The 25,768-nt window shown below is 41.7% G+C and overlaps 1 protein-coding gene across 1 annotated transcript in view; it reads left to right on the forward strand.

The window, feature by feature from the left end:
• ddc (dopa decarboxylase) overlaps positions 1 to 24,879 on the forward strand; it is a 32,324-nt gene extending 7,445 nt beyond the window's left edge. Inside the window, exons 3-14 of the mRNA XM_061250540.1 lie at positions 8,578 to 8,691; positions 9,480 to 9,599; positions 12,251 to 12,385; positions 14,049 to 14,192; positions 15,459 to 15,525; positions 16,576 to 16,670; positions 17,718 to 17,785; positions 20,044 to 20,120; positions 21,179 to 21,198; positions 21,589 to 21,687; positions 22,175 to 22,276; positions 22,372 to 24,879. Coding sequence (XP_061106524.1) covers positions 8,578 to 8,691; positions 9,480 to 9,599; positions 12,251 to 12,385; positions 14,049 to 14,192; positions 15,459 to 15,525; positions 16,576 to 16,670; positions 17,718 to 17,785; positions 20,044 to 20,120; positions 21,179 to 21,198; positions 21,589 to 21,687; positions 22,175 to 22,276; positions 22,372 to 22,572 — 1,242 coding nt within the window. The 3' untranslated portion in view covers positions 22,573 to 24,879. The remainder of the gene's footprint in view (positions 1 to 8,577; positions 8,692 to 9,479; positions 9,600 to 12,250; positions 12,386 to 14,048; positions 14,193 to 15,458; positions 15,526 to 16,575; positions 16,671 to 17,717; positions 17,786 to 20,043; positions 20,121 to 21,178; positions 21,199 to 21,588; positions 21,688 to 22,174; positions 22,277 to 22,371) is intronic.
• The last annotated feature ends 889 nt before the right edge of the window (positions 24,880 to 25,768 follow it).

Consider the following 25,768-nt stretch of genomic DNA (forward strand, 5'->3'; position numbering starts at 1 on the left):
TGCTTTTGGGTCAGTAGTGGTGTACGTCTTGGAGTCCAGGGGAGTGCCTTACTGTGCAAACTGAAACCTCAGTGCCTGCTGCCACCAAGTCTTGCTGCAGGTGGTTTGCAGTCACTCTAGGGTTTTTGACCACTTGCCTACTCAGGAATCTGGTGGCAGCCGCTGATAGCTTCCTCTTTCTGCCACGTCCAGGTAGTGTAGTCACTGTTCCTTTAACTTTAAATTTGTGAACTATGTTTCCAACTGTATCTCTAGGAACATTCAGTGCTTTTGCTATCTTTTTGTATCCTTTTCCTTGTTTGTGCAAGGCAATGACCTGATCTGAACTTTTTGGACAATTCTTTTGACTTAGCCACTTTAGTCACTCTCAACAAACCCCTAGCCAGTCCAGGTATTTATGTGTTTTATCTCAAGCACACCTGAACTAATTAGTTGCACAAGGTGTGCTTGAAACAGGGGGTTGGGTAATTTTGATTAGTTGCATCAGGTGTGCTTGAGACAGGGGGTAGAATAATTTTGAGACAGGGGGTTGAATAATTTTGAGACTGCAGTAGTGATTAAAAGTAGCATTTTGTGTTGAATGTGGATAAAAACCCTTGTAATATTTTGTAATATTATGTTTCATTGAACTACTTAAACAGTTCTTGTGTAATTTGTTTATTGCAAACAGCTGAGAAATTGCCAATAAACCTAATCTGCAATGGGGGTTGAATAATTTTGATTGCAACTGTATGTAGAGTTCATACAGAGGTGTATGTATGTAGAGTTCATACAGAGCACACATATGTAGAGTTCATACAGAGCACATGTACGTAGATTTCATACAGAGCACACATATGTAGAGTTCATACAGAGGTGTACATATGTAGAGTTCATACAGAGGTATGTGTACAGTTGCAATCAAAATGATTCAACCCCCATTGCACATTAGGTTTATTGGCAAAATATACAATTTCTCAGCTGTTTGCAATAAACAAATTACACAAGAACTGTTTAAGTAGTTCAATGAAACATAATATTACAAAATATTATTAATTATTTTTATCCACATTCAACACAAAATGCTACTTTTAATGACTACTGCAGTCTCAAAATTATTCAACCCCTTCATGACAAGCATCTTCAGTACTTAGTAGAGCACCCTTTTGCTGTTATGACCTGCTGCAAACACGATGCATAGCCAGACACCAGCTTCTGACAGCGTTCCTGAGGAATCTTAGCCCATTCCTCATGGGCAATGGCCTCCAGTTCAGTAATATTCTTGGGTGTGCGTTTGGCAACCGCCTTCTTCAAATCCCACCAGAGATTTTCTATGGGGTTCAAGTCAGGCGACTGTGACGGCCACTCTAGAATCTTCCATTTCTTCTTCTGAAACCAAACCTTGGTGGACTTTGAGGTATGCTTGGGATCATTGTCCTGCTGGAAGGTCCAACGACGCCCAAGCTTCAGCTTCATCACAGACGGCATGAGGTTTTTCCCTAAGATTTCCTGATACTTGACTGAATCCATCGTGCCCTCCACACGCTGCAGGTTTCCAGTGCCAGAGGCAGCAAAGCAGCCCCAGAGCATCACTGAGCCACCACCATGCTTCACTGTAGGCAGGGTGTTCTTTTCAGCATATGCTTCATTCTTCTTCCTCCAGACATACCGCTGATCCATAGGCCCGAAAAGTTCCAGTTTTGTTTCATCGCTCCACAGAACAGAATTCCAAAACTTCTGTGGCTTATTTAGATGGTTTTGAGCATATTGGAGCCGACTTTTCTTCTGCTTTTGGGTCAGTAGTGGTGTACGTCTTGGAGTCCAGGGGAGTGCCTTACTGTGCAAACTGAAACCTCAGTGCCTGCTGCCACCAAGTCTTGCTGCAGGTGGTTTGCAGTCACTCTAGGGTTTTTGACCACTTGCCTACTCAGGAATCTGGTGGCAGCCGCTGATAGCTTCCTCTTTCTGCCACGTCCAGGTAGTGTAGTCACTGTTCCTTTAACTTTAAATTTGTGAACTATGTTTCCAACTGTATCTCTAGGAACATTCAGTGCTTTTGCTATCTTTTTGTATCCTTTTCCTTGTTTGTGCAAGGCAATGACCTGATCTGAACTTTTTGGACAATTCTTTTGACTTAGCCACTTTAGTCACTCTCAACAAACCCCTAGCCAGTCCAGGTATTTATGTGTTTTATCTCAAGCACACCTGAACTAATTAGTTGCACAAGGTGTGCTTGAAACAGGGGGTTGGGTAATTTTGATTAGTTGCATCAGGTGTGCTTGAGACAGGGGGTAGAATAATTTTGAGACAGGGGGTTGAATAATTTTGAGACTGCAGTAGTGATTAAAAGTAGCATTTTGTGTTGAATGTGGATAAAAACCCTTGTAATATTTTGTAATATTATGTTTCATTGAACTACTTAAACAGTTCTTGTGTAATTTGTTTATTGCAAACAGCTGAGAAATTGCCAATAAACCTAATCTGCAATGGGGGTTGAATAATTTTGATTGCAACTGTATGTAGAGTTCATACAGAGGTGTATGTATGTAGAGTTCATACAGAGCACACATATGTAGAGTTCATACAGAGCACATGTACGTAGATTTCATACAGAGCACACATATGTAGAGTTCATACAGAGGTGTACATATGTAGAGTTCATACAGAGGTATGTGTACAGTTGCAATCAAAATGATTCAACCCCCATTGCACATTAGGTTTATTGGCAAAATATACAATTTCTCAGCTGTTTGCAATAAACAAATTACACAAGAACTGTTTAAGTAGTTCAATGAAACATAATATTACAAAATATTATTAATTATTTTTATCCACATTCAACACAAAATGCTACTTTTAATGACTACTGCAGTCTCAAAATTATTCAACCCCTTCATGACAAGCATCTTCAGTACTTAGTAGAGCACCCTTTTGCTGTTATGACCTGCTGCAAACACGATGCATAGCCAGACACCAGCTTCTGACAGCGTTCCTGAGGAATCTTAGCCCATTCCTCATGGGCAATGGCCTCCAGTTCAGTAATATTCTTGGGTGTGCGTTTGGCAACCGCCTTCTTCAAATCCCACCAGAGATTTTCTATGGGGTTCAAGTCAGGCGACTGTGACGGCCACTCTAGAATCTTCCATTTCTTCTTCTGAAACCAAACCTTGGTGGACTTTGAGGTATGCTTGGGATCATTGTCCTGCTGGAAGGTCCAACGACGCCCAAGCTTCAGCTTCATCACAGACGGCATGAGGTTTTTCCCTAAGATTTCCTGATACTTGACTGAATCCATCGTGCCCTCCACACGCTGCAGGTTTCCAGTGCCAGAGGCAGCAAAGCAGCCCCAGAGCATCACTGAGCCACCACCATGCTTCACTGTAGGCAGGGTGTTCTTTTCAGCATATGCTTCATTCTTCTTCCTCCAGACATACCGCTGATCCATAGGCCCGAAAAGTTCCAGTTTTGTTTCATCGCTCCACAGAACAGAATTCCAAAACTTCTGTGGCTTATTTAGATGGTTTTGAGCATATTGGAGCCGACTTTTCTTCTGCTTTTGGGTCAGTAGTGGTGTACGTCTTGGAGTCCAGGGGAGTGCCTTACTGTGCAAACTGAAACCTCAGTGCCTGCTGCCACCAAGTCTTGCTGCAGGTGGTTTGCAGTCACTCTAGGGTTTTTGACCACTTGCCTACTCAGGAATCTGGTGGCAGCCGCTGATAGCTTCCTCTTTCTGCCACGTCCAGGTAGTGTAGTCACTGTTCCTTTAACTTTAAATTTGTGAACTATGTTTCCAACTGTATCTCTAGGAACATTCAGTGCTTTTGCTATCTTTTTGTATCCTTTTCCTTGTTTGTGCAAGGCAATGACCTGATCTGAACTTTTTGGACAATTCTTTTGACTTAGCCACTTTAGTCACTCTCAACAAACCCCTAGCCAGTCCAGGTATTTATGTGTTTTATCTCAAGCACACCTGAACTAATTAGTTGCACAAGGTGTGCTTGAAACAGGGGGTTGGGTAATTTTGATTAGTTGCATCAGGTGTGCTTGAGACAGGGGGTAGAATAATTTTGAGACAGGGGGTTGAATAATTTTGAGACTGCAGTAGTGATTAAAAGTAGCATTTTGTGTTGAATGTGGATAAAAACCCTTGTAATATTTTGTAATATTATGTTTCATTGAACTACTTAAACAGTTCTTGTGTAATTTGTTTATTGCAAACAGCTGAGAAATTGCCAATAAACCTAATCTGCAATGGGGGTTGAATAATTTTGATTGCAACTGTATGTAGAGTTCATACAGAGGTGTATGTATGTAGAGTTCATACAGATCACACATATGTAGAGTTCATACAGAGCACATGTACGTAGATTTCATACAGAGCACACATATGTAGAGTTCATACAGAGGTGTACATATGTAGAGTTCATACAGAGGTATGTGTACAGTTGCAATCAAAATGATTCAACCCCCATTGCACATTAGGTTTATTGGCAAAATATACAATTTCTCAGCTGTTTGCAATAAACAAATTACACAAGAACTGTTTAAGTAGTTCAATGAAACATAATATTACAAAATATTATTAATTATTTTTATCCACATTCAACACAAAATGCTACTTTTAATGACTACTGCAGTCTCAAAATTATTCAACCCCTTCATGACAAGCATCTTCAGTACTTAGTAGAGCACCCTTTTGCTGTTATGACCTGCTGCAAACACGATGCATAGCCAGACACCAGCTTCTGACAGCGTTCCTGAGGAATCTTAGCCCATTCCTCATGGGCAATGGCCTCCAGTTCAGTAATATTCTTGGGTGTGCGTTTGGCAACCGCCTTCTTCAAATCCCACCAGAGATTTTCTATGGGGTTCAAGTCAGGCGACTGTGACGGCCACTCTAGAATCTTCCATTTCTTCTTCTGAAACCAAACCTTGGTGGACTTTGAGGTATGCTTGGGATCATTGTCCTGCTGGAAGGTCCAACGACGCCCAAGCTTCAGCTTCATCACAGACGGCATGAGGTTTTTCCCTAAGATTTCCTGATACTTGACTGAATCCATCGTGCCCTCCACACGCTGCAGGTTTCCAGTGCCAGAGGCAGCAAAGCAGCCCCAGAGCATCACTGAGCCACCACCATGCTTCACTGTAGGCAGGGTGTTCTTTTCAGCATATGCTTCATTCTTCTTCCTCCAGACATACCGCTGATCCATAGGCCCGAAAAGTTCCAGTTTTGTTTCATCGCTCCACAGAACAGAATTCCAAAACTTCTGTGGCTTATTTAGATGGTTTTGAGCATATTGGAGCCGACTTTTCTTCTGCTTTTGGGTCAGTAGTGGTGTACGTCTTGGAGTCCAGGGGAGTGCCTTACTGTGCAAACTGAAACCTCAGTGCCTGCTGCCACCAAGTCTTGCTGCAGGTGGTTTGCAGTCACTCTAGGGTTTTTGACCACTTGCCTACTCAGGAATCTGGTGGCAGCCGCTGATAGCTTCCTCTTTCTGCCACGTCCAGGTAGTGTAGTCACTGTTCCTTTAACTTTAAATTTGTGAACTATGTTTCCAACTGTATCTCTAGGAACATTCAGTGCTTTTGCTATCTTTTTGTATCCTTTTCCTTGTTTGTGCAAGGCAATGACCTGATCTGAACTTTTTGGACAATTCTTTTGACTTAGCCACTTTAGTCACTCTCAACAAACCCCTAGCCAGTCCAGGTATTTATGTGTTTTATCTCAAGCACACCTGAACTAATTAGTTGCACAAGGTGTGCTTGAAACAGGGGGTTGGGTAATTTTGATTAGTTGCATCAGGTGTGCTTGAGACAGGGGGTAGAATAATTTTGAGACAGGGGGTTGAATAATTTTGAGACTGCAGTAGTGATTAAAAGTAGCATTTTGTGTTGAATGTGGATAAAAACCCTTGTAATATTTTGTAATATTATGTTTCATTGAACTACTTAAACAGTTCTTGTGTAATTTGTTTATTGCAAACAGCTGAGAAATTGCCAATAAACCTAATCTGCAATGGGGGTTGAATAATTTTGATTGCAACTGTATGTAGAGTTCATACAGAGGTGTATGTATGTAGAGTTCATACAGAGCACACATATGTAGAGTTCATACAGAGCACATGTACGTAGATTTCATACAGAGCACACATATGTAGAGTTCATACAGAGGTGTACATATGTAGAGTTCATACAGAGGTATGTGTACAGTTGCAATCAAAATGATTCAACCCCCATTGCACATTAGGTTTATTGGCAAAATATACAATTTCTCAGCTGTTTGCAATAAACAAATTACACAAGAACTGTTTAAGTAGTTCAATGAAACATAATATTACAAAATATTATTAATTATTTTTATCCACATTCAACACAAAATGCTACTTTTAATGACTACTGCAGTCTCAAAATTATTCAACCCCTTCATGACAAGCATCTTCAGTACTTAGTAGAGCACCCTTTTGCTGTTATGACCTGCTGCAAACACGATGCATAGCCAGACACCAGCTTCTGACAGCGTTCCTGAGGAATCTTAGCCCATTCCTCATGGGCAATGGCCTCCAGTTCAGTAATATTCTTGGGTGTGCGTTTGGCAACCGCCTTCTTCAAATCCCACCAGAGATTTTCTATGGGGTTCAAGTCAGGCGACTGTGACGGCCACTCTAGAATCTTCCATTTCTTCTTCTGAAACCAAACCTTGGTGGACTTTGAGGTATGCTTGGGATCATTGTCCTGCTGGAAGGTCCAACGACGCCCAAGCTTCAGCTTCATCACAGACGGCATGAGGTTTTTCCCTAAGATTTCCTGATACTTGACTGAATCCATCGTGCCCTCCACACGCTGCAGGTTTCCAGTGCCAGAGGCAGCAAAGCAGCCCCAGAGCATCACTGAGCCACCACCATGCTTCACTGTAGGCAGGGTGTTCTTTTCAGCATATGCTTCATTCTTCTTCCTCCAGACATACCGCTGATCCATAGGCCCGAAAAGTTCCAGTTTTGTTTCATCGCTCCACAGAACAGAATTCCAAAACTTCTGTGGCTTATTTAGATGGTTTTGAGCATATTGGAGCCGACTTTTCTTCTGCTTTTGGGTCAGTAGTGGTGTACGTCTTGGAGTCCAGGGGAGTGCCTTACTGTGCAAACTGAAACCTCAGTGCCTGCTGCCACCAAGTCTTGCTGCAGGTGGTTTGCAGTCACTCTAGGGTTTTTGACCACTTGCCTACTCAGGAATCTGGTGGCAGCCGCTGATAGCTTCCTCTTTCTGCCACGTCCAGGTAGTGTAGTCACTGTTCCTTTAACTTTAAATTTGTGAACTATGTTTCCAACTGTATCTCTAGGAACATTCAGTGCTTTTGCTATCTTTTTGTATCCTTTTCCTTGTTTGTGCAAGGCAATGACCTGATCTGAACTTTTTGGACAATTCTTTTGACTTAGCCACTTTAGTCACTCTCAACAAACCCCTAGCCAGTCCAGGTATTTATGTGTTTTATCTCAAGCACACCTGAACTAATTAGTTGCACAAGGTGTGCTTGAAACAGGGGGTTGGGTAATTTTGATTAGTTGCATCAGGTGTGCTTGAGACAGGGGGTAGAATAATTTTGAGACAGGGGGTTGAATAATTTTGAGACTGCAGTAGTGATTAAAAGTAGCATTTTGTGTTGAATGTGGATAAAAACCCTTGTAATATTTTGTAATATTATGTTTCATTGAACTACTTAAACAGTTCTTGTGTAATTTGTTTATTGCAAACAGCTGAGAAATTGCCAATAAACCTAATCTGCAATGGGGGTTGAATAATTTTGATTGCAACTGTATGTAGAGTTCATACAGAGCACATGTATGTAGAGTTCATACAGAGCACATGTATGTAGAGTTCATACAGAGGTGTACGTATGTAGAGTTCATACAGAGCACATGTATGTAGAGTTGTGCCCCATCTCATCAGAGGAGGCTCACAATGTTCATTTCACTAACATTTAATATTTGGGAAAATGTGTCTTTTCCCACTTCGCAGGGTATGTTTCTACTATACTATTGCCTTCACCTGCATTAAGGTTGCAGCTGCTACTGAGGCACACACTCTAGGAGCACTGCTACATTCTGTCTGCCCACTATGAATTAAGCTGATTGTCTCATTCAAAATCCCTTCTAATCCAATCTTTGAAAATAAAGAGATTCATTCATTCAAAGAAAAGTTTTCTATGTGTCTTCGTGCGTACCAAAATCACGTCTTTCAAGTTAGTTCTGCTTCCAATTATTTTCACAAAGAAGTCTTAAAACACTTCACATTTATTTCTGTTCAAAGTCTGTGTTTGTGTTCTGAGACATAACACTCATGCTGAGGTAATAATTAAACTGAGCAGATAAACTTTTCATAGCACTGGTCTCAATTGACATTTTTATAATTTCACGGCCAAATTAGTAGTCAATCAGTAGTAAAGCATTTTTCCCGGTATGCATATTCCCCCAACCTCTCATTTTATACAGGACTGTCGGAAATTATCAGAATTATCTGTCAATAATCACTTACCAATGAAAACCTGGACAAAGTACATTCAAAGCAAAGCATTCATTTACCTCTGGTGCCTTTGTCTTGCAGGTGACACATTGGCATAGCCCCTACTTCTATGCCTACTTCCCCACAGCCAGCTCCTATCCTTCTATGCTGGCAGACATGCTCTGTACTGGTATTGGCTGTATTGGCTTCTCCTGGGTGTGTATCGCTCTCTCTCTCTCTCTCTCTCTCTCTCTCTAATGTTCAAATTTTGTATTGCATAATGAAGATTTGATTAAGGGAAAAAAAGATTAAAGAGATAGATTAAAAGATGAATATTGAAAGTATGTAAACTAATAATATACACTCACTGAACACTTTATTAGGTAGGCCTGTACACCAGCTTGTTAATGCAGATATTTAATCAGCCAATCATGTGGCAGCAAATAAATGCATAAAAAGCATGCAGACATGGTCAAGAGGTTCAGCTATTTTCAGACCAAATGCCAGAATGAAGAAGAAATGTGATCTAAGTAACTTTGAGCTTGGAATGATTGTTGGTGCCAGACAGGGTGGAACTGCTGATCTCCTGGGATTTTCACACACAATAGACTCTGGAGTTTGCAGAGAATGGTGCGAAAAACAAAAAACCCAGTCAGCAGCAGTTCTATGGGCAGAAACACCTTGCTAATGAGAGAGGTTGGAGGAGAAGGGCCAGACTGGTCAAAACTGACAGGAAGGTGACTGTAACGCAAATAACCACACAACAGTGGTATGCAGAAGAGCATCTCTGAACACATACCCATGAAACATGAATAGGCTACAGCAGCAGAAGACCAATAAGTCCGAAAAGAAGTCTAATAAATACCTAATAAAGTGCTCACTGAGTGTATATGCAATATGCCAAAATAATAATATTTCCATGCCAGTCAATCAGACTTTGAGGCTAAATTAAATGCAATGAACTGGAGGAGGATTCATTAAAAAATGGTGTTCCCTTGCTGCAGGCTGCCAGTCCAGCCTGCACTGAGTTGGAGACGGTCATGCTGGACTGGCTGGGGAAAATGCTCCATCTCCCTGATGACTTCCTGGCTGAAGCTACCGGGCAGGGCGGGGGTGTTATACAGGTGTGCTGTAGGGTGATCCACACGGACATTTTTCATATTGTGATACTGAAGCTTTCTTTGCATTTTTATAATAGCTATGTTCCTTTAAGATATACAGTGCTATTCAATATTTATATGCAAGAATCTGTGTAACATGTAGGACTACGGTAAACCTGACAAATCATTAGAGGGCTGGATGAGAATAGATGATTCAGAGCCTCTGAATGTCACCCGCGAGCAGAGATTGACTTTAGTATGCGTGGGCATTGTCTTGCTGTTTTGGTGGTGGATAAAAAGGCATATGGTGGATATGTCTGACAGCAATTTGTCAGAAATTGATTTCTGGTCTCCTGCACAACGTCGGAAAACTGCAGGAAATTGCTTTCACTACGCCGTGAGCTGGTGGTTGCGAAGGTGACGCAGAAGTGTGCTGAGTACGCCTCACCCTTCATTACCGGCGTCCTGTGCTGCTGCTGAGAGCACTCCACGCGGGCCGTTTGATGAGGCCAAATAATGGCTGCCGGCGGATCGTTTCACGGCAGTCCTTTTTGGATAAGGCGGAGCTTGGCTTTCTCTCATTGTTGCTACCGTCATGCTTTTAAGGTTCATTCACTATGGCAACAAACGCAGCTCTCACTTGTTGCTGAATGAATGACAGTGTTGACAGATTCGCGCATTCAAAATTGAGGCTAAAAGTAACGGAGCACTATAGCAAATACAAACTGAGGTCACGAGAAACACTGAATGTACCTAGTTTTGTAGCACGTTGGTCTATTTACTCCCATTTTTTAAATTATTTTTTCTCCCAAGCATTAAGGGTGAAATTGTGACATTGATTACTACCTGGGTTTGTATATACAACATAGATAAGATAAATAATTTTATGGCAATGAGCAACATGTAAAATATAACTCATGATGGAAAAGGCTATGCATACATACAGATAGCCTATAAATGAAATGTGTCCAAAATAAGGACACACGCATGAATTGTTATAATAAATAGAAGAAAAGGTAGATAATTCAGAATTTCCAATATATGGGAATTTTTTGTTTCTTCCTATGGTCTCGGACATGTTAACACCTGCTGCCAGAAATAATGTCTTACTACGTATTCAGTGCAGAGCTTCATGCTATCCTGCTAATGTGTGAGATTAGAGAATCAATAGTATTGACAGAGATCTATTGATCCCAAAGCTGGTTTTTTTTTGGAAGGTTTTGTAAATAGAAATCTCTTTGGACCCACTTATTGATACAGCCCAAGCAAGAACACAAGTAGGCTTCAGTTATTGTTTGTAAGATACAGCCTGTAGCCTACATTTCCAGATGAATGACATTAGCTAAGCCAGACTAAAACAGTATTTCCCATTTCGTATTCTTCATTTGATTTGCAGTTAAGTGCATGAGTGATTGCTATATCATATCTCAGGATACATGCTTTTAAATGTATTTCCTTATTTTGAGGTTTAGTTGTATGTTCTTTTCTCTGTTTGCTGGTGTAACGTTTTTGATTGTGGCTGAACAATGCAGTAAATGTGGGTCTCATAGGTAGGGCCACCACTCTGTCATCCACTCTCCACCATGTGACCTGCAAGGATTTAAACTTGTATTTTAATGGTTAACCTTAGGGGTACCCATAGGTAGTCCAACGGCACAGTGAAGTGACTAATTGTATTATTGTGTTTCTAATTGAGATAGTTTTAAAAACAATGACTTAATCTCATGTGTCAGGAAGGAAAGTGAACATGAAAGAAAATGTTGTTGAGCCAGTGGAGAGTCAAAGGGTCTGCTGGCTTTCGTGGTTACTCAGAACTTGAATAGAACACAACAATCAGTTAAAGTAATTGATTACGCAGTTAACTCAGGTCACTTGGTTTCTAGGGTCTGAATCCATCACTGATCTTAAGGAAAAACCAAAGACCCACAGACTCTGTGGCTCTCCAGTACCAGGACTGAGTATCATCGGAGTGAACATAAAGCTTCCACATCCACATAACCAGGGCAGTCCAATCTTTTCTGAGAATGACCAGTGTCTGCTGCAGGTTTTGATTTGAGCCCAGCACTCAGATACTTTGCTCCCGTTTGGTGGGTGTGTCGAGGGGTGTAGCCCGAATCCATACTGACACAGGCCTATGCTTTAAACTTCAAAGCAAGGAGAATGACTTCTCAGATGCCATAGGAGCAAACCTGTTTGCAGCAGGATGCTCAACGCACCACCCTTTCTGTTTAAATAAACCTTTTGGCAAGCTTTGTCTGGGTGGAATGTGGCCCTGATTCTGGACCAGGAATCTTTTTTAATTTAACCTTTGTATGCAAGTTGCAATGTTATATGATGTTAACTGCTCTCTTTTTTAACAAAAACAAACAAAACCTATCATGCCCCAGTACATTTATACTGCAGCATGTCGAGGGTTGTAACTAATTGAACTAAATTTAACGCGAGTTCATGCGAGTGTCACTTGTAAATATAGCAGTCAATCATCATCTCTAATTAATTACCAATTCATTTTATCAACTTTGATTATTCAGGTGGAACAAATAGGATAATTGTTTGAGAAGGGGCTTGACAAAGAGGTTATTGTGACCTCTGGCTGGCGGAGGACTGAAGCACAGTGTGAGAGACAAAATGGTGGCCTGAGAGTACATTAGTTTTGACTGACTGCGTCATTGCAGAGCACCGCCAGTGAGGCCACTCTTGTCGCTCTGCTGGCCGCTCGCTCCAGGATCGTACGAAAGATCCAAGAAGACGATCCAGACCGCCAAGAGTTAGACATCATATCCAGACTGGTAGCCTATTCCTCTGATCAGGTGAGGCTGCATTTCACTTATTTATTCAGTAGCTGACATTTTCAGTCAGGCCTGTTAATTAGATCAATGTAAAAATTTGTGTAAATGGTAAATGGCAGGCATTTATATCACACCTTTTTCCAAAGCGCTGTACAATTGATGCTTCTCCATTCACCCATTCATATCAGGCCTATCAACTTCATAAAGCGATAAAAGAAAAACAACAGAACAAAACTATAAGATGCCCTCTGAGAAATTGTATATTGAGTTTTAGTCACAGTTGGGGATATACAGTAGGTAAGGGTAAAGTGTAGGTGTTGATGTTCAAATGAATTTCTAATGCCATGATATTTATACAGTTAAGCTTTCACTTTGAGAATATTCTTAAAGCTTTAAATCACATGCTATTTTAAATTCAACCTTTCCAGCATCTGATAGTAGCATCCATACAAAATCAGTCAGAACAGAGGATCAAAGTCTTTTAGAACCCAGAATGTTCTAAACATTATCGTGAGTGTGTGCGTGGATCCTTGCTGTATGTGCAAGCACAAGTAAATATTTAACTCCACACTCTCACTAATGTAGTCAGTTGCAAAATGATGTTCTAATGTTTATTCTGCATACTGATCCCTACTTGTATCCTTTCTTCTACTCAAGTGAAGGACATCACAATGCAATTGAAATATATTTGGGCCTTTATAATGTATTTTGTAAATGTGGACCTAAATAAAGAATGAAAATGTATGTGTGCATGTATGTGTGTGTGTCTGTGTCTGTGTGCGTGCGTGTGTGTGTGTGTGTGTGTGTGTGTGTTTGTGTGTGAGTGGGTGTGTGTGTGTGTTGCTGCAGAGGAGCTGATCAGTGATGGAAAGTGACAGTACTCTCTTGCAGCTCATCTGGGTCTGAGTAAATTATCCTGCGGGCAGAGATGACCTTTAAGTAGCACGCAGAGTTAACCTTTTTTGGAAATACAAAGTCCCCCCATATGCTGGAAAAAAGGGTTTATATCAGACCTGGATTTCCATACTCTTTTTGAAGGGTAAAATACTACTTCATAAACTCCTTGACCTTCATGGATTCAACCTAACAGCCTTTGCCACTGTACTACTCTTTACATTGTACTTTAAATAATCTCATAATGCTGCTCTACAATCCATCCATCCATCCATTATCTTAACCCGCTTATCCTGAACAGGGTCGCAGGGGGAGCTGGAGCCTATCCCAGTGTACAATGGGCGAAAGGCAGGAATACACCCTGGACAGGTCGCCAGTCCATCACAGGGCACACATACCATTCACTCACACACTCATACCTATGGGCAATTTAGACTCTCCAATCAGCCTAACCTGCATGTCTTTGGACTGTGGGAGGAAACCGGAGTACCCGGAGGAAACCCATGCAGACACGGGGAGAACATGCAAACTCCGCACAGAGAGGCCCCGGCCGACGGGGATTCGAACCCAGGACCTCCTTGCTGTGAGGCGGCAGTGCTACCCACTGCACCATCCGTGCTGCCCTGCTCTACAATATAGATGTTATATTATGTATTTTATGCATTATGTAATTATGTATTTTGAAGAGCATTGGCACTGTTTACTCGCAAAATGTTCAGTGTGATGGGTAGATGTCCCTGTGTGGATAGCCTTTCCTGAAACGGGTCTGTCTGAATTGATGTCTGTACAGGCCCACTCATCAGTGGAGAGGGCAGGGCTCATTGCTGGAGTGAGGATGAAGAAGGTACCCGCAGATAAGACATTTGCGGTTCGAGGAGAAACATTCAGCGCCATGTTGAAGGAAGACAAGGAGGCAGGACTCATCCCTTTTTATGTAAGGACATTCACCTAATCATATTGTGTGTTAGATTTCTAATATTGCTGTCCAGTTACAATGATAAATACATGTATGAAGCATACACATATTATAAGCCCCCAGACAGAAGCTGCCAAAAGGCTTCAGTATTTCCTGTTCCTATTTTGTGCATGAGTGAAAGATGCTTTTCGGTCCGATTCCCAATTGCCTAGCAGGTACAAAGAATTAGCAGAAAATATGTCAGTGGTCTTGAAGACAAGATGAAATGGTTAGAGCAACACTTCCGTGATATGACGTACAGTATACACAAGTTAAACTCAATTTCCCTTTTGGGGGAATTTAATTTATCTCAAATGAAGAGGGCGATGTCAAATCAGGATCTGTGTGAAAAGGATATTGACTGGGGCAGGGAACAGAAAACTGATGGAAATTTGTTTCATATACAAGCCCAATGGTTCACAATGACATCAAGTCTTGTAAAATCAGTTTTTCCAGGAAGTGGATGGAAAAAAACTTTTGTATTAAAATATTAAAGTTTTATATATTTTTGGAATATATACTTGTTCATATGGTGTTGAAGAACTGGCTACATTGAGGAAAAAGTGAATTTAGATTTCAGCTTGTCTTTAAGCTGTGATGTTTTCTTCCACAAAATGTGAGTCAGCACCAGAGCTCTGACACTGACCAGGTACTCTGAAAGCCCACAGCCTACAAAGAACAATAGCCGCGCAAAGGTCGCATGAATATTCACTCTACCTCTCTGTGGCAACAGCCTTTCAAAAAATGCACTTGTGAACAATACTCTCTTCTTCTCTTCTCCTGCATCTCCTGAGGTCTTTATGGCCACTAATTTTGTTTGCAAAGCCTGTGTCTGTCGCTCCAGAACAAATCTGAATCTTATTACCTTGTGGCCGGGCTTGCAAGTCCTCACATCTAGCCAAACGTCCAGGAAGATTGACTGCAGGGAGAAGCCTGTGTAAATCAGCTGGATCACCTAAGGTGATTCTGAAGTTGATCATTCTCAGATAACGAGGGCAATGAAAACAAACGGTACAGAGGTCGCTCTGCACCTGCTCCTTCCACAGAAGCCCAGAGAATCCATGTGTAGCTGTGCACAAGGCCTCTTACACCCGACAATATTGAAAGGGATTACAAAATGACATTATGTTATTTCTGTTAACCATTGTGTTTAAATAGACCACTTTGTGTTCTTCTTTGTTCTGAATTTTGTGCTGGTTGTGGTGCAGTGTCATTAATTGGGTGCTGATTCTTCTTGGTCTTCAGTTTTGTGCCACGCTTGGCACCACCCCATCCTGTGCCTTTGATTGCATTACTGAATTGGGTCCCATATGTAAGTATAACCTCAAATTTTGTGGCAATGTACTATATTTTTGTGTATATTCAAAACCTTTGGTTTCTTTGTGTGTCTCTGTGGTTCCTCATACTGTGTCTCTGTGTGTTTGTGTGAGTATGTGTGTACTGTGTAGTTGTATGTTTGTGTGTTTGGTTTCTCTGTGTGCTCATTTTGAGTGCCTACAGTGTTGTTGAGAACACTTAGTATGAGGACACTGTGTGGCTTTCTGTGAACACAGATTAGATATGTCTTTCTTCTGTTAGGGAAAAATGCCCTAACATTTCACAGGTGAGCATCGTCTGATGAAACAGATCCCAGTAAAAATAACAATAGCTATGCTTGAATTGACTTTCGTATTTATTTGCAAAGAAAGGACAGAAAGTGAGAAAGCTTGCAGGCTTTCTGATTTGAATCAGACATAGTAACACACACTTTTCCAGAAGGGGGGGGCTTTGCCAAAACAAAAAGACATGAAACTGGCCACTAACATTTATCAGTATTTTGTTTTCTGAATCTTGTTGACCTTGCTGCAAGACCAGAATGTGCTAGCTACTCCCTTCTAGGAGAAGCAGAGACATTAAGATTAAAGGCTGTCTGCTGGGTGAGAGACAGAGAAAGACACACTTAATTCAGAAAGTGGTCTAATAGTAATAAGGATTAAAAATAAAAGGTTATTTTTTTATTTTATATTATTGTCTTCATGTTAACACACATTGTCAATTAAGAATCAATTAAGAAAACTACCCTTACACTTCTAAGACAGTGTAGTTGTAACACTTGAATTGTTACAACTAATTGTTTCGGTGAATATGTATGCTCAAAATGTTCGATGCCTACCTATATCTACATACTAATGATAGTGTAGCTATCCATACATGGTCACAGATAGATAATAATCATAATATTAACAATAATAACAATAATAATGTGTATGTGTGTGTGTGTGTGTGTGCACGTGCAAGCGTGTGTGTGTGTCAGGATAGTATGTTCCAGTGTGAGAGGACACCATGTGTGGACATTAAGCTCATTATGTCCTGTCTGCTCCAGGTAATGCAGAGAATATATGGATGCACATTGATGCTGCATATGCAGGGAGTGCCTTCATTTGCCCAGAATTTAGACCTCTTCTGAACGGCGTAGAGGTCAGTGAACAGCACACTCCACATAATCTCAAACAAGTATTCAAATGACTTCCATTTACTACAATGTCCATCATTTGTAAATCATGTTATAAAAAACAAAACGTATTTTTCTGCCAATGCTTAGTCTTCACAGTTCCATTGGTGTGTTTTATTACACTGGCAGTTTGTCATATCAAGAGCTAATAAATATTATTATTCCCACAGCATTTAAATGGCAATAGATATATGGCATGAATAATATGCAGAATGCTAAATGAAAACACGTCAAACTGCTTTTGAGGCCAGCGTTTGTTCCGCTGTGGATCGGGCCGTGTGCAGATAAGGCACAGCTCATTTCCTGAGGAGCCGATAGACCTTTAGATAATTCTGCCCACCTTGTCAGAGAAATATCCCATTTTATTAACAACATGAGTTCAAACAATGTTTGAAAAGGTGGAGAGGCTGTAAAAGAGCTGCTCTTTATCCTCGGAGAATGGCAGCAGTCTGGGGTTTCCTGCTGTTCTGCCGGTTGCTAGGAAATGTCTGATGGACAGGACCTCGCATCCGTCCGCATAGCAACCGGTCGTCCGTCCTCCGTGCATCTGTGATGTGGCTTGCATCCTGTCGCTGCCTTGGTTGTGTCTCAGACGACGTGGGCAGACCAGGAGGATATTATGAATGCGATAGCGAGCAAAGAGATCAGACGCGTGATAGTTTTGTTATTTGAGATCTGAGATGCTTGAAATTAATGTGGTCCTATTTTTGTCTCACTGCCGTGCATTTTAGCCGATGGTGTTGCAAAATGACTGTGGCTTACAAGCTGGTACAGGTGTGCTGTGTTTAATCATGGCATCATCCCTAAACATTTCATCTTTCTGTTTTTGAATTGAGGCAAAACACAAATAGCAGCCACAATACTCCACGCCACAGTCAGTGGAGGATTCAAACTAAAATCCTCCTTATATTTATACTTATATTATATTTAATAAAATGTATTAACTGTAATTGGTTCACAGAGTACTCTGTTGTGCCAATGATTTGGTTGGAATGGAATTGTTTCTGGTTTAGTTTGCAGATTCCTTCAACTTCAATCCTCACAAGTGGCTTTTGGTGAACTTTGACTGCTCTGCTATGTGGTGAGTGAACTGAGAAGTGTTATCCCAGCATACATTGGGCGAAAGGCAGGAATACACCCTGGACAGGTCGCCAGTCCATCGCAGGGCACACACACCATTCACTCACACACTCATACCTATGGGCAATTTAGACTCTCCAATCAGCCTAACCTGCATGTCTTTGGACTGTGGGAGGAAACCGGAGTACCCGGAGGAAACCCACACAGACACGGGGAGAACAAGCAAACTCCGCACAGAGAGGCCCCGGGCCGACGGGGATTCCAACCCAGGACCTCCTTGCTGTGAGGCGGCAGTGCTACCCACTGCACCATCCGTGCCTCTGTTTATTCAGAAGAGGGTTATTTGGAGAATAGTGGCGTTGTCACATCTGCCTGGCCTTTCATCACCTTGCAAACACCGGCCCACACGCACCACTCCTTTATGCATCATCACAGCCATTCAGACAGTGCCAGCTGGGCTAAAATAAGCCATGTGGTTGGATGTGACCTGGGAAGGTGGCAGTAATGTTGTCACAGTGTTTTTTATTCTTTATCCCTATGTTTTCCCTTTTTTTTCGGGGGGCAGTCTTTAGTGCCATACTGTATACTTCTAAAAATAATGGGAGGTAAATGAAGAATGCTTAAAAAAAAGCACCGATGGAGGTCAGAGATATGGCTTTTAAACCCTCGCTGCTAGGTGTTTTAAATAAGGGAGTTGCATTCCCTTCCATCACTCACTGGCCACCTGATGCCCTGCAACACAGAGACAAGAAGAAAAGACCTCGGGGAATGGAGGGGACCGTGACACTCCCTCCCACAATGTGTGGGTGTTACAAGACCTAACCCACACAATGTCACCCAAGCAGCCAAACATCCCCCCACAGATGAGGCTGCAGACACTCACCAGGAGGATGAAACAGGCCCAATAAACTTTGGTTATGAAGTTGCTTTATCCGAAGAGCTCGTTGAGCAGCTCTGACCGGTGTGGTGAGTCTTACAAATGAAAAAAGCTTTGCCCATTTTAATGGACGTTCAGTCAGACCCATCGCACCGATCAGAGCTGCTCAGCATATCGGCTGCTCTGCGGGCTGATAGGCATATTCAGCACTTCGCATAGCATGCGTCACTGTACAGTGCATACTGTGAACATCTTGAGACAAAGCTGTGCACACAGCTCTGCTATGAAAGGTGGGGAGGCAGCAACTTTTTAGGGTGGGAGAACACCTTTCCAGACCAGATCTCCATCTCCAGGTAAATCATTCCCTAAAAAAAAAAAACCTTAATTGCTGCCCCACTAATCAACATTATAGGGGTCTCCATGACCTCGAGCAAGCCCCAGATTCAAAAACTTAATTTCCGGGCGAGTCGGTTCCTTTTGTCCCTCGCAGATGAATGACTTCCTGATTTCATACCCACTGGTCTGAACTGCTTCACCTACATCTATTCGGAAATGAGTGAGGTGCGCAATTGGTTATTGCTGTCCATATATCTGTTGATGAATAGAAGAAAAAGTGTTTTCACAGTATCGCTCATCAGATCATGTCAGATCATTCTGAAGTCATCAGGTTCTTTCAGATCGTTCAGCTCTAAAATTAATGTATCTTTGTGGAAGAGCTGCAGTTGATCAGCCCTGAAAATGAGTGAAGAGGAGACTGGAAGTAAAGCTTTGAGTTCGGGCACCTCGATGGGAAATGTTTCTACTGTTGCAAAGTGATCACTGTCAATTTGTGATGACAGTGATCACTTTGCACTCCAGTTCAGCTATCAGAACAGAGCGTGTGCCCAGCGACCCTTCAAAAAGTAAGCTCTGCTCAGTTTGGTGCAGGAGTAATAGGATTACTAGTGTGAATCTGTAGATAAACCGAGTTCCTCACACATGCAAGGCATGCCATGCTGGGTAGGAGAAACTAGGAGGGGTGGGGTAGGGGGAATTGTAAAATATTCTGTTTACATTTTCTTGTTGAATAATATCAGAAAAAGAAAAAGTGAATCTGTAGATGTTTTACCTGGGAGCTCCCACTTGTCTGGTCAGGCTTTTGCACTTCACTGGGTGGTGGCACTCCAATGTCACCAAATCCCCTGTACTAATTATGGAAAGCTCATCCAAATCTGGACTTAAGCCCTCTTCCAGTAAAGAAAGAACCCCACAGATGCCTGACTGGACACAGGAACTACAAACTCAAATACAAATGACAAAATTGCTTTATAGAAATATTTATTTAAGGGCCAAGCACATTAAGATGAAATGGCATCTTTGTCTCACTGTCTGTCTCTCTGCAGGGTAAAGAAACGAGCTGATATCATCGGGGCTTTCAAAATGGATCCCCTGTATCTAAAGCACGATCACCAGGAATCAGGTGGGCCACATCATCGCTTGTCTTGAAACATAGGGGTATAATAGGGAACTTTACACACTCAGATGTCTGTAGCTTTCGCTCTGCCTCCCCCTGTGCCCCTAAAGTAAATTAAACAGGTCATAATCTCCTGTCTGGATTGCAAGAGCTCTGAGGTAAGAGCTCACGTCATACGGTTTTACTTGCCTCTCAGAAATGGCTGATCTTGCTCCCCTGCTGTCTGTGTCCTTCTGGTTGGATGTGGGATTAATTAACCATGATCACCAATAACAATAGCAAGCACTCACCACACATGGACACATTAGCACATCTTGTTTTATATCAAGCCAAAACTGAGGCAACCTGGACCCATGTTTGAACGGTACACAGAAGCTTGTCAACATCGTCTATGTTTCAGAGGGAGATCGACAAATAGGACCTTTGGCAATTTAACCATCATGTAAAATGACCTTAAGGGAAGGAATGGTTCCTCTATCTATTTAAGATGCATTCACTCTTCTGATCAAGGCTGAACCCACTATCTGTGCTGAATATAGACACACCATCTCTCCACACACGCATATATCAGTGCGCATAGTGTCCGAACAAACAAAAAACAAAAAACAAAAATGTCTCCCTCTCTCTGTAAGCAAGCAGTCGGCTCTGTCTGTACTGAGCACAGCGGCAAACAGCTGTCTCTTTTGTCTATGCTGATAGCCCATCATGGTGCTGACAGCAGGACAGAGAGAGCTTCATTCTGTCTGTCTGTGTGCGGTACTTCTGCCTCACTCTGCTCACAGTAACTGCACGTCAGACAAATGATGCGCAATAATAGCCAAACCAAATTACAGGGTATTACGACTGCACAAGGCTTTTCTGTCAAATTAGCAAAGAGCTGCAGGCGATTCCAGCTGAGAGAAAGGGGTGTTTTTAATGGTGAAACCTTTAGTTTGGCCGATGCTGCTGTCCTCTGAATATCAAATTATGTTTAATTAATACAACTTATTTTATAGTTTGTGTTAAAAAGGATGATTGTCACCATGTCTTATAAAGGATATTTACAATTTTCTGTTCATTCGCAGGGCTGGTCACAGACTACAGAGTAAGTCGAATGATAGTTTTACATTTTTTTTGTGTGTGTTGTGTCTTTCTGCCTGTCTAATCAGGAGTAAAAAAAGCAGTCCTTGTCTATAATGGTTGGCGGGTGGCTATTGTTCAGGCTGGACCTAGGTGAATTGTGTTCTTCGTGTAGCGTAACCTACAGACAGTATTTTGACATGTTACATTGACCAGTGTCTGTTTCCATGGCCCGGGGCTGCATGTGGCAGTGTGGTGTTGCGTTCAGACAGCGAATATAAACCAGTCCTCCAATCTCTGAGAAACCAGCAACGTTTTAGCCTACAGAAAATAATAAAGAGGTTTAGGCTAATCTGTTATAGATGGAGGGGCAGGGGGTTCTGTCAGGTTTAATGACATCATTTCCTCTCCACAGCACTGGCAGATCCCGCTGGGGCGTAGGTTCCGCTCTCTGAAGATGTGGTTTGTGTTCCGCCTGTATGGACTCAAGGGTCTACAGGCGTACATCCGAAAGGTAAAGGGCCCTCCTGTCTGCTGTCAATCACAAGTCCATGTCTCTCTGCTTCTCACATTAAATAGACACAGCAATGAGGCCCACCCATGTCACAATGGGCCATATTTCTCCAGGGTTCTTTACCTTATTTGTCCACATTCACGTCACTACAAACAGTACTGCTGTTTATATTTGTCATTTCTGAATCGCACATCTCCCCCCGGGATGCTTTCTTTCATGCATTCAGTTTCTATAAATGTGTGGAGATTATCTTGTGAAAAGCTGCTCTACTGAATGGCAGGTGACTAATACATCCCTGGGCTGACCCAACTGCCTCACTTACAGTCAACAGAGCAAACCTAATTACAGGGTTTTAATGATCAGGCTGCCATCTAGTGACCACAGTTGGAATTTTCCATAAAGAACATATCAATATCACTGCTGCACACCAGAACTGAAATCCACATCTGCCGTTCTTCACCTTCTTTCTCCCTCTCTGACGTTACAGCATGTGGGGCTTGCCAAGGAGTTTGAGAGGCGGGTTCGAGAGGACCAGCGCTTTGAGATCAGTGCAGACGTTGTCTTGGGCCTGGTCTGTTTCAGGCTGAAGGTAATGCAGTTCACCCAGTTCAAATTGTTAGCATCAGGACATGGGCACTGTCAGGCCAGGCTGTACTGACCTTGCATGTTGTTATTTTCTTAAAGGGCTCAGATGAAACGAACAAGACACTGCTGAAAAGGATAAATGAAGCCCGCAAGATCCACCTGGTACCCTGTCAGCTGGCTGGCAGTTTCGTGCTACGCTTCGCCATCTGTGCCCGGACCACTGAGTCCCGCCACATTCAGGAGGCTTGGTCTCACATTTCTGAGATCGCCTCAAAGGTTCTGCAGGACCTGCCGAACTAACCCACAAGAGGGCACTGCCCTGTCACTGCAATGTTACATGCCAAACATTTTGCCTCTCAGCCTCTGTGTGTGTGCTTGTGTGCCTCTGTGCAAGTAAGTACATTTGTAAATGTCTGTGGGTGCATTTCTCTGAAAGGTGTCCTATATGTTCAGTCACCCTCTTGTTTATGGTATAAAATGCAATTGAATTTTGTCTAGATTGATAGCACTTTGCTTAATTATTTGAGGATGAGCCCAGTTCAACACAGACTGATAGAGTCAGAGCTTGAAATGACATTAGAGATGTGATTCCCCTTTGACTCCATAGACTGACACTCCTGCTGTATACCTCCCCACTTATCTGACCAGCTGTGTTTGACTGCTCTGTTTAGGCCTTACCTATAATGGTGGGCTATGACCCAGTTGATGGATGTGACCAGATCAGTGCGATTCATTGCAGCATGTGATTCTTGTCAGACTGAATTTCTGTCACTGCTTCCTCTCTGTGTGTACCTGACCAGGGTTATGAGTACTGACAGCACCGCATCTCACTTCCCCTCAGGACTTGTGTGGAGCCTACACTGAATCATACATCTCTCTCATACCCCTCTGCCTCTCTCCCTTTCTCCTTAATACTTCTGCTGCTCCTTCCCCTCTCACATGGATATCACCATGTCTGGCTGCGACACTTTCAGGAAGAGAGGCAAGGGATATGACCTGGTCAGGGAGAGAAGAAAGGGATTTAAGAGGAGAGGAAAGGAATATGACCTGGTCAGAAAGAGAAGAGAGGGTTTTAAGAAGAGGGGAGAGGAATATGACCTGGTCAGGGAGAGAAGAAAGGGATTTAAGAGGAGAGGAGAGGAATATGACCTGGTCAGGAAAAGAAGAGAAGGATTTAAGAAGAGAGGAGAGGGATATGACCTGGTCAGGAAGAGAAGAGAGGGCTATAACCCTGTCAGGTAGCGAGGAGGAATGGTGGATGGGAATATGATCCTGTAGGAGAGAGGTTCCAATAATGTAACCCCACATACACACTGAATCAGTGTTGTAGTACATTTAATATCTACAGACATTTTCTACATCCTACGTCTGTTATTGTGCATTTTTCTGTGAATCTCAAAACCAAAAAGAAGGGGAAAAGAACACAGCTGGATGATAATATGCCAAAGTGGTCAATACAGATTGTTGAGAAATTCTAGTGAAAATGAAAAGTGTATGTGTATTGTTCCCTTTGGAAGATTTAGGTAATACGTTTTAATACTCATCAGTCCCAGACAAGTCCACGATTCAGAAAGAATACAAACACAATTTCTCAGTATAAATACTCATCTGTCCCTTCCTGTCATAGTGAGTATAAATTTTACACTGTAGCCCATGTGGTAAAAGGTTAAGTTAGTTCCTTTGGCAAGAGGACTACAGCAGCATGCCATCAGGGATTCAAGCTTGCAACCTCCCAGCCCAGTTCCCTAACCCCCACACAACACTGCCTTTCAGAGCTAGTTTGCCTCTGTGTCAGTCCTATCTGAGAGACTCAGGGTTATTTCTAAATGAATCTCAACATAAAATGGAGGTATAATTCTGAGTTATGAACACAGTAATCAAAAATATAATCTACTGGTGTGGGAATACCTGATGGGAGGTCTATGGATTTTGCGTCGACCAAACAACAGTATTTTTCTTTCTTTTCATGAAATATATGAAGTTACAAGGCCACGGTCCCTGTAATAAACTCGTATAAACACAAAGTTATGGACATTTAAATCACAATGTTCATTCTGAAACATTCCAAAGATCTGAGCCTCAAGAGAAATCTAGTTGCTTTTATTACCGCCTGTGTAGGTCTCAAAGCTACTTATCATACAGTTGATCTGTCACAATCCTTTATCATGTGAATTTATTCAGGTTCAGCTTGTAATATAAACAAAGACGACATGCTGCGAAGAGATGTAGCATTATTTAATGTGTCTAAAATGGAGTGAATTTAGAGTTATGCAAATGAAATCATGATGACATATTTAAATTGAATCACATGAAATGATCAGCTGTTTTTGATGGGGCGTGCCCCCATGCTTCTTTAAAATGGAGGTTCCTTCATTCTGCATGAGCTTGCGAGGGCAGCTCTGTGTGCATTGCGTGCGTGTGTGGTGTGCGTGACGTAGCTGAAGGTGATGAACATGCTTAGATTGTTTCTGCGCGATAAGTTCTGTGTATTTATTTGTTTTTCACTGTAGTATTGTTCTGCCATTTTGCTGTTTTCTCATCTTGCTTACCTGTGACTGAATAAATGTGCTTTCAGTCCATACCCTGAGTCTGAAAGTTATGTTTAAAGTGTGCAATCATTTTCTACTTCTTCATTAAAATGTTATTATTACACACATTGATTATAACTGTTGTATTTACAAATATGAATAATGAAAAATCACAAATAAATCTCCACTCCAATACTATGCACCACCTGTGTGATCAGAAACACCAGAGGCACTGTAAGAGTGAATTTTATTTAAGCTTCTCTAAAATTATTTTAAAAGCATACATCATAAACATCCGTCTCACCATAAACAATTTTGTCACATAATTCCAAAAAGAAATACATATTTAACTGAATACTCCAATATCACGTCCTTATGAGTCACAGGACTGATGAGAGGAGACGCTCATCAGAGGCATGACACTGATCAGACACTTGGTGGTGCTAAAACATAACATTTTTAAATGTACTAAAAACCGATGAGACCATGCATCGTGAAGTCTTTAAACTGCAGTCATTTTTTTCCATATGGTCTGCCAGAGTAGCTATTTTGCTTTGTCCTTGTCCATTGTTGTAATAATAATAATAATAGTAATAATAATAATAATAATAATAATAATAATAATAATAAAACACATTGTAACCTCTCTTATTTGATCATCTTTAAACAGAGCTGTGTGAGACTACAACTAACACGTTTATTGCTAACCCAACTGAAGCATTTCTTTTGTATCTGAAAAATGTAATTCAAATGATGTAGGTAAAAATGTTTATATACATTACATTACATTACATGGCATTTAGCAGACGCTGTTATCCAGAGGGACGTACAATGAAGTGCAAATCAAACACAAGTATAAGTGCTAAGAGGACCTGAGAGGACAGTACAGTTCCGAGTCCTAGTGTAAACATACAGATAATCAGAACCCTTGAAGAGTACAATCAACTTCCAAACTAGCATACCACAAT

The sequence above is a fragment of the Conger conger genome, chromosome 1 (genome assembly GCF_963514075.1).
Source record: "Conger conger chromosome 1, fConCon1.1, whole genome shotgun sequence".
NCBI lineage: Eukaryota > Metazoa > Chordata > Actinopteri > Anguilliformes > Congridae > Conger > Conger conger.